General features: G+C 40.2%; 1 protein-coding gene across 1 annotated transcript in view; it reads right to left on the bottom strand.

Moving 5' to 3' along the window:
- LOC115296507 (adenylate cyclase type 10-like) overlaps positions 1 to 8,053 on the bottom strand; it is a 47,463-nt gene extending 39,410 nt beyond the window's left edge. Inside the window, exons 1-4 of the mRNA XM_029944963.1 lie at positions 7,857 to 8,053; positions 6,905 to 7,009; positions 3,632 to 3,670; positions 2,654 to 2,797 (exon numbers count right to left, since the gene is read on the bottom strand). Of these exons, the coding sequence (XP_029800823.1) occupies positions 2,654 to 2,797; positions 3,632 to 3,670; positions 6,905 to 7,009; positions 7,857 to 8,013 (445 nt within the window). The 5' untranslated portion in view covers positions 8,014 to 8,053. The remainder of the gene's footprint in view (positions 1 to 2,653; positions 2,798 to 3,631; positions 3,671 to 6,904; positions 7,010 to 7,856) is intronic.
- Between the last annotated feature and the right edge of the window lie 960 nt (positions 8,054 to 9,013).

Below are 9,013 nucleotides of genomic sequence, written 5' to 3'. Positions count from 1 at the left end.
TTAGGTGATTAACTAGTTGTTACTTAATCTTCTAATTTCTGTATAAGTCTAATTACATGAAATAGAAGTTGGTGTTTTGATTTTTTACTTTGCTTTTCTGTTTGGAGTGTAATTGTAACTACTGTAATGTAAATGATGGAAAATAACTGCATATGTTAAAAAAAAACTTGTGTTTATGCAAAAAAAATAATGAGAGACCTCAAAATAAATCATTTGTTGAAATTATAAAAAAAAATGTTAATACTGCCCAAAGCAATCTACAGATTTAATGCAATCCCTATCAAAATACTAGCATCCTTTTCCACAGAGCTGGAACAAACAACTCTAAAATTTGTATGGAATCACAAAAGACCCTGAATCCAAACAATTTTGAGAAAGAAAAGCAAAACTGGAGGGATCACGATTCCAGGCTTCAATTATATCACAAAGCTATTGTAATTAAAACAGTATGGTACTAGCACACAAACAGATCAGTGGAATAGAAAAGAAAACCCAGAAATAAGCCCACTTATACAGTCCATTAATCTTTGACAAAACTTGGAAAAATATCCATTAGGAAAGACAGTCTCTTCAACAAATGGTGCTGGGAAAACTGGTCAGCTGTGAAAAATAATGAAATTGGACCACTTTCTTACACCATACACAAAAATAAACGAAAAATGGATTAAAGACATAAATGTGAGACCCCAAACCATAAAAATCCTAGAAGTATAGGCAGTAATGTCTTTGACATTGGCCATAGCAACATTTTTCTAGATATGTCTCCTGAGGCAAAGAAAACAAAAGCAAAAATAAACTATTGAGACTCCATCAAAATAAAAATCTGCACAGTGAAGGAAACAATCAACAAAACTAAAGACAATCTACTGAATGGGAGAAGATATTTGCAAATGACATATCTGATAAAAGGGTTAGTCCCTAAGATATACAAATAACTTATACAACTCAACACACACAAAAAAATCCAATTAAAAAACATGTAAAAGACATGAATAGACATTTCTCCAAAGAAGACATACAGATGGCCAACAGACACATGAAAGGACGCTCAATATCACTCACCATCAGGAAAATGCAAATCAAAACTACAATGAGATATCACCTCACACCTGTCAGAATAGCTATACTTAAAAACACAAGAAACAAGTGTTGGCAAGTAAAGGGAGAAAAAACCCTCTTGCACTACTGGTGGGAATGAATGCAAACTGGTGCAGCCACTGTGGAAAACCGTATGGAAATTTCTCAAGAAGTTAAAAATAGAGCTACCCTATCATCCAGTAATTGCACTACTGGGTATTTAGCCAAATAATACAAAAATACTAATTTAAAGGGATATTTGTACCCCTATGTTTACAGTGGCATTATCTACAATAGCCAAATTATCAAAGCAGCCCATGTATCTATCAATAGTTGAATGGATAAAGAAGATATGGTATATACAGACAATAGACTATTAACGCAGCTATTAAAAGAATGAAATCTTGCCATGTGCAATGACATGGACAGAGCTAAGAGTAAAATGTTAAGCAAAATAAGTTAGAGAAAGACAAATACCCTATGATTTCACTCAAATGTGGAATTTAAAACAAAACAAATAGCAAAAGAAAAAAGGGAGAGAGAGAGAGATAAATCAAAGAACAGATTCTTAACTATAGAGAATAAACTAATGGTATTCAGAGGAGTGGCAGTAGGGTCGGGGGATGGGTAAAATAGGTGATGAGGATTAAGGAGTGCACTTGTGATGAGCACAGGATAATGTATGGAATTACTGAGCCACTATATTGTACACCTGAAACGAATATAACACTGTAGGTTATTTATACTGGAATTAAAATTAAATACTTGATTTCACCTATATGCCTATCTACACTATTTTCCTCCAATAGTTAACTTTTATTCATTTCTTATGTAACTTTCCAGTATTTCCTTATACAAATATGAACAAGAAAAATTCTTTTTTGTCTTTATACAAAAGGTAGCATACCATAGTGCTTTGCACTTTGCTTTTTTCTCAACTATATTTTTAAATACTGCTATATCAGAATATCTTTTTTTAAAGTTGCAAAAAAGCTCATTGAGTAGGCATATTCTTATTTAATCAGTCTCCTATAGATCATTTTCAATCTTTTATTACAAAATATATCACAATCAATAATCTTGTACACACTCAGGTATACCTGTAGGATAAATATTCAGAAGCGGGATGCTGGGTTGAAGAATAATGCATTTGTAATCTTGACAGAGATTACTGAATTATTCTTCATAGAAGTTGTACTGCTGTTGATTCCCACCAGCAATGTGTGAGAATGTTTATTCTTCATTGTCTTATCAGCAGTGTGTTCAGCATCTGAAGTTTTGTGTATCTATAGGTGAGAAATAATCTCAATGTACTTTCAATTGGCATTTTTCTTATTATGAAATTGAGCATCTTTTCACATTTAAGAAGATATACTTGTCCATCTACTATCAATTCAGGTCCTTTGTCATTTTCTCTTAAAATGTTAGTTCTGTTGATTTCTAGTTTTCTAATATTCACCCTTTGTGTACATGATATAAATTGCAAACATTTTTTGCCAGGTTGTCACTTATAACTTGAATTGTTTATAGGTTTTTGTTGGTTTGTTTTATTGAGCACACTTTTGGTAGCTACTACCTATCTTTAGCTGCAGGTCCTGGCCTTCTCTGGTATGGTAGATCCCAAATTTCTCCTGTATCTCCAGGCTGCATTTTGCCACCAAGGTAATGATGTCACTCAGTTGATTTTGTTTCACCATCCAGAGTGCCAGGAGCACATTCTCTGCAGAGACAGAAGACAGTCTAATAGGGATCGATTATCTGGATTCATCTGATCTGGTCAGAGGCCCCAATTATGCAGAAGATAATATACAGGGTTTAGGCGAGGTTTCTTGGACCTGTACATTATGTTTGGTTAAAATACTGCCTTAGAACTTCAAAGCCACTCATCATGTAAAATCATAACTGGGCAGAAGCTGAAATGTTCCTAATGTTTAAGAATATTTTTCTTAAATATTAGAAATAGTAGAGGGAAGAACCTTCTCCTAAAGAATACTTTTCTTAAATATTAGAAATATTAAAGGGAAGAGTCTTCTCTCCACCAATATACTAATAGAAAAGGAAGGGTACTAGTTTCATAAAGCTAGGTTCATAAAGTATATGTTCATGCTCAAATCTAATTTCAAAGGGCGCTTTAAGTTTAAATATATATATATATATATATAAAAAGGCCAACCCTTTGGCATATAGCTGTTAATGATCCTAAGAGTTCTCCAGATAGGAGATTTTGGCTTCTCCCTATCTTACATATAGCTTCTGTTCTTGATGACTAAGTTTCTCATTAATTTTCTTATGAATGCTTTATAGGCACTTATTTTTCTGTCACTCAATCTAAGCAAATTGTAAGGCACACATGAACTTAATTCAGGCAAGACTTTTCTGTTAGACAGAGAAAACCTTTGAGGCACAGACTATGTCTTCCTCATCTTTGTTTCCCCAGGACCTAGTACATATTAAATAATCAAACGATGCTGAATAAACAAATATGCCAAATCCCACCTAAATGCAGTCTTCCTGACTTACAGTCCTTTAAATTTTCAGAAAAACTGAAAAATACCTGTGATATTTAGGATATCGCCTCCAAAACACAGCACATCTGAAACCATGTAAAGGAGAGAGAAGGGAAATGCATCAAAATCAGATATACTAGGGGCACCTGGTCTCAGTTTTGGCTCAGGTCATGAGCTCATGGTTTGTGAGTTTGCGGCCCAAATCGGGCTCCACAGCTGGCAGTGCAGAGGGATTCTCTCTCTCCCCCACTTACATTGTCTCTGTCTCTCTCAAAATAAATAAAGAAGCTTTAAAAAGAATCAGATAAGCTAGAGCATGGCAGAATCACATATGATCAAAAGAATGGACTACTGAGTTTTTCCTCATATCTTCTCTGATCTATCTGTTCTCTCGAAGGCTCAGAATCTTTCCTTCCCTTAGTTTTCTCCCCAAATCTGCCTGTTTCTATACCCATCTTTTTGAAAATGAAAGAACTACTTCTGTTCTCTTCAAAGCCTCCCCATTTGTGCTCTGGCTCCTTTTCCTTCCCATCCTTTCAAAACCTTCACTTGCTCCCTTATCTCCTCTACTGAATTATTCCCAGGAGTTTCTTTAAAAACAGAACCAAAATATAACAAAAGTGAACCGACCTATCCTTGATTCTACTTTCTTCTCTATTAGCTCAATTTTCCGGCTACATTCCCAACAAAAAAGATTCTCACAAGAGTTGGCCATATACAATTTGTTCCTCACATCCTATTCACTCTGAAATATTTTCTCTACCATTCTCTTCTCAGCATTCTCTGACTTCCAAATCCATCGCATCAGTAAAATGATCAAGATCATCAACAGTACTCATCTTGCAAAATTCAACATTTTTCTCACATCACTCTGTACTTTATACCTTTCATTTCCAACCCAGCCAGCCACCGTCCTCTTCTCCTAGGGACCCTACTTCTTTGGTTCAGGAACACCACAGTAGCCTACCTAACTGGCTGCTTTACAGCTCCTTTTGTAGGTTGTTTCTCTCTAATCATAATCTATCCTGGTCAAGTCCCTCAAGCCTCAGTCTTAGGCTCTTTCTCTTTACTTACACTTATCTCATGTGGACTCAAGCAGTTCTTAATTTTAAGTCACATCTTTATGCCATCAACTCACTTCTTGTCTCTAAAAGATCTGTTCTCGGAGCTCCAGTCTCCATTGTAGCTACTGACTTCATTTTTCCATTTGAATGACTTACTGACCTGTCAGACTCAGTATATTCAAAGTAGAATCCTTAATTTTCTTTCTCAAAGCCCAGTGTTGCCCATCTCAGTTCAGTGACACCGCCATCAATGTATCATGAAAGCCAAAAATTTTAGAGTCCCTTTCCTCACTCCTTCCCACTGATACCAATATATCAGCAAATCTTGTCTGTTGAACCTGCAAAACGCGTTGTCAAATCAATTCATCTCCTTACAGCTCCTCTGCCTTATCTCTAGACCAATGGTTTCAACTTTGGCTTCAACACTGGAATAGCCTGTAAAACTGGGGGAAAAAAATCCTTATTCCTAAGCCTACCGTCAAGGTATTCTGATTTAATTGGTCTGGGGCAAAGCCTAGACCTCAGGAGTTTTAAAAGCTCCCCAATTGGTTATCTAATGTGCTGCCAAGGTTGAGACCCACCATCCTAGACCCAAACTGCCACTATCTCTCCACAGCCACTACAACGGCCTCTTCCAGCTTCCATTCTTACCACCTACCCTCTACCAGCTCCCTATAATCCAATCTCCATGAGGCAGTTAAAATACGATTTAAAAAATGTGTATCGGATCACATCACCACTTTGCCAGAACCTTTCAACAGCTTCCCTTTGTACAAAAATATATAATCCAAAGTCCTTATGGCCTACAGAGCTCAGTGATCTCCAATCTTACCGCAAGCCACTCTCCTCCCTGTGAGCTACGCTCTAGCCACACTTGCCTTCAGTTCCTAGAATACACCAAGCTTCCTCCCGTCTCAGAAGCTAAGCACTTGGCCTTCTTCTGCCTGAAGGGCTTTACCCCTTATTTTTCACAAGGTGTTCCTCTCATCCTTAATGTCTCAGCTTAAACACCTTCTCAGAGGAGCCTCCTATGACCTAACAGAAAATCTCTCACTGTGCAATTTGTTTTTACCATTTCACCCTACTTATTTCCTTTGCAAAATACATAATCTATAGTTATCTTGTTTACTTATTGTCTCTCCCACTAACACAGGAATTCCAAGAGGGCAGGTACCATATCTTATTTTCTCCTGTATTTCTGGTACCCAGCAGTTCCTGGTGTTATAATACATACAAAATACATAATTTCTATCTCTCCCTTTCATCTAAACTTCATGAGAAAAATTTAAAGACTTTTTGTAAACATTCCTCAGGGGTAAGGGATGAGTGAAATAGGCAAGTTCTTAAGGAGATGCTACAAAGTAAGTATTCCGGTGAATCTCAGAATTATGGACATGACTGTATGGGTGCTGTTACTAAGGAAGGGAATGTTATATAAGTATAAAGGACTAGAGTAATTTCTGTTGAGCAGGTCTAATTAAGACTGAAGAGTGGGATTTTGCAAACCCTGCACCTTTCACAGTGTGTATTACAGAATATGTACTCAACATGTTAACACATGTAAGGAGCAGTCTTTTTTTTTTTTTCCCTCTCCCAGATTAGGCAATTTTTCACAAACTTAATATATAGCAGAAAATGAAGAAGACACTCACTCCTACTTCACAGGATCAGAATGGAATAATAGAATGGAAGGCGTTTTATAAATTACATCTGATATAAACATATGGGGCACATTGCATTATTGTTAGAAGACACAACCAGAGGAATACTTTACTTTGAAACTTAACAGACGACCATGGGGGAGGGGAAGGGGAAAAAACAGTTACAGAGAGGGAGGGAGGCAAACCATAAGAGACTCAATACTGAGAACACACTGAGAGTTGATGGGTGGTGGGGGAGAGGGGAAAAGGGGTGATGGGCATGGAGGAGGCACTTGTTGGGATAAGCACTCGGTGTTTTATGGAAACCAACTTGACAATAAACTATATTAAAAAAATAAATAAATTTAATTAAATTTAAAAAATTAGTATTTCCCCCCCTTTCTGAACATCAAGTCAACAGGATGTGAGACTAGGTAGCATGGCAGATACAGGCAAAAATCTAGCTTGTTAGTGGCAAGAAAGAAGAAATAAAAGAAAGAAAAGATGGTAACACTGAAGGAATGACCCTTTAGTACTTTTTAAAGTAGCTCAGCCCCCTGTTACAAACCCTCAGGAGTCCAGCACACCTCTTCCCTTCCCTACAATAGTCACTCACGCTCCACGATGTCACTAATGTAATAACTGAAGACGTGGGCCAGTTTGTCCATGTCATGTTCCGACTTGCAGGTCATGCTGAACCTGTCCATTAATGCTGTAAACCCTGGCCGACAAAACAAAAATTGTTAGCTGAACTTTTAGGTTCTATTCCCTCTATGAGTCAGGCCCGTCCGTGTAAAAGAAGCAGATCTGCAAGTAATTTCATTATCCTTGAACAAGCGTTACTTAGAACGCAGTCAGGGACAGCCTGGCTTCTGTTGCCTCTGGGAGTATCTGGAGGGCCACCCACCCACTCTGTGTTTGGAGGAGCTGTAGATCAAGATTCGCCCACAAGCACCCCTTTCATCTCCAGCCAGCTACCTCTTCTGCCATACCCTCTTAAGCTCCCTGACCAAGGGGAAAATAGCATTTCGCCCCACGTGAAGGATAAAAGAAACCAGTGACATGGGGGTTGGATAAAAGCTTTATGAAGAGCCCGGATGGTGAGCTCCTTGAGGGTAGGCACCTTAATCACTCATCTTCAGATCCAAGACATAAACTCCATAAATGAGCGACTCTCAAAATAGCTGCTGGATCTCTAATTCCTAGATCGGTGACGGGCACACATTTATGGACGGGCTGGAAGGAGATATTTACTGAGCGAATAAAAGAAGAGGCTGGAGCAGTATGCGTACTGGGAAAAACTCTGGATTCAAGGCCTGCCGTGTGGCCCCGCAAAAGTCCTTCCCCTTTTCTGGGTCTTTCATGAACTCAAGGGTTCCGCCAGACCATCCCGAAAGGCGTCCCCCGCTCTGAAAAAGACTGTCCAGGGTTCCCGAGGAAGCGGCAGCAAGCAGCCTGGGCGCGCCTTTGCTCGTCTGTGGTCAAGCCTGTAACCGCCGCCGCCTCTAGGAGCCAGGCCCCAACGGCCGCCCCTCGGACTCCGCGGGAGAGCGACGCTCCACCCTCACCCGTCACGTGGACGCCAAGGAGGACGCCCTGGGCCGTGGCGAGCTCGGGTTCCGGTCCCCGGGGCTTCTTGAACACCAGCAGGTCAGGAAGCAGCGCCGCCAACCGGGCCTCTACTGGCCACATATGGGACACTGACAACCGCTCGCCTGTCGCCATGTCTGCAGCTGGGTAGTCCGCTGCTACCGGAAGCGGGGGGTGGTGCTCCACGTGGCAGCCAATCCGCAACGATGGCCCTGGCGGGTTTCTCCCATCAACCAATCAGTGTGGGTTTTCCCGGGGCCCCGCCCCACCTGCCTCCCGCGCCCTCGCTTTGCTCTTGCCTCCCAGATGTGGAGAGGCAGCAGGGCCGTGGAATGCAAGCACCTTCAAAGGAGTCAAGGTGACGCTGAGAAGTCTTGAAACGTGGGGCGCCTGAGTGGCCCAGTCGGTTAAGCATCCGGCTTTGGTCCAGGTCATGATCTCGCGGTTCGTGGGTCCGAACCCCGCGTTGGGCTCAGTGCTGACCGCTAGCTCAAGAGCCGGGAGCCAGTCTTCAGATTCAGTGTCTCCAGGTCTCTCTGCCCCTCCCACCCCCACTCACGTTCAGTCATTCTCGCAAAAATAAACATTAAAAAAAATCTTGAAACGTTAAGATGCTTCTGCAATAAAACAGATCATCGCATATAGTGTCAATGGGGGCAGGGGGTCTTTTCCTATCACCGGAGTGGAGAGTTGGCTCACCCCTTAATATCTAAGGGCAATTGGCATCTGACTAAAGCAGTCTCTATAGCTTTTTTTTTTAATACCCTCAGGCTAAGGTTATTAAACAGTCAGTCCTTTCCCCCGTTGTTAGGTAGTGTCTATTTTATCTGCCAGGACAGGTCTATTGGGTGTCTCTAGCTAGCTTCTGGTTCCCTGACTGCGTGTTACTAGCATATCCGAGGTTGCTCTTAAGTTGCTCAGATTCTTGGGAGAACTCATATTAGTAATAGGATGAGTGTGCTGTACATTTTTAACAATCAGAAATTGTTATTCTGCAGAAATAAAAACAAAATCTAAAAATTACGTCCTCATGATCTTTAGTTCTATAATGTCTGTAGAACAGTTCAACACTGTTTCAGTGATTACTTCAAAGGGCTCATTTTGCTCCTGTAATTACTTCAAATTCTGGTTGACA

This window comes from Suricata suricatta, chromosome 7, assembly GCF_006229205.1.
Source record: "Suricata suricatta isolate VVHF042 chromosome 7, meerkat_22Aug2017_6uvM2_HiC, whole genome shotgun sequence".
Lineage (NCBI taxonomy): Eukaryota > Metazoa > Chordata > Mammalia > Carnivora > Herpestidae > Suricata > Suricata suricatta.
Note: the sequence above shows the minus strand (reverse complement) of the source record. Positions and strands in the feature narration are given on the sequence as shown.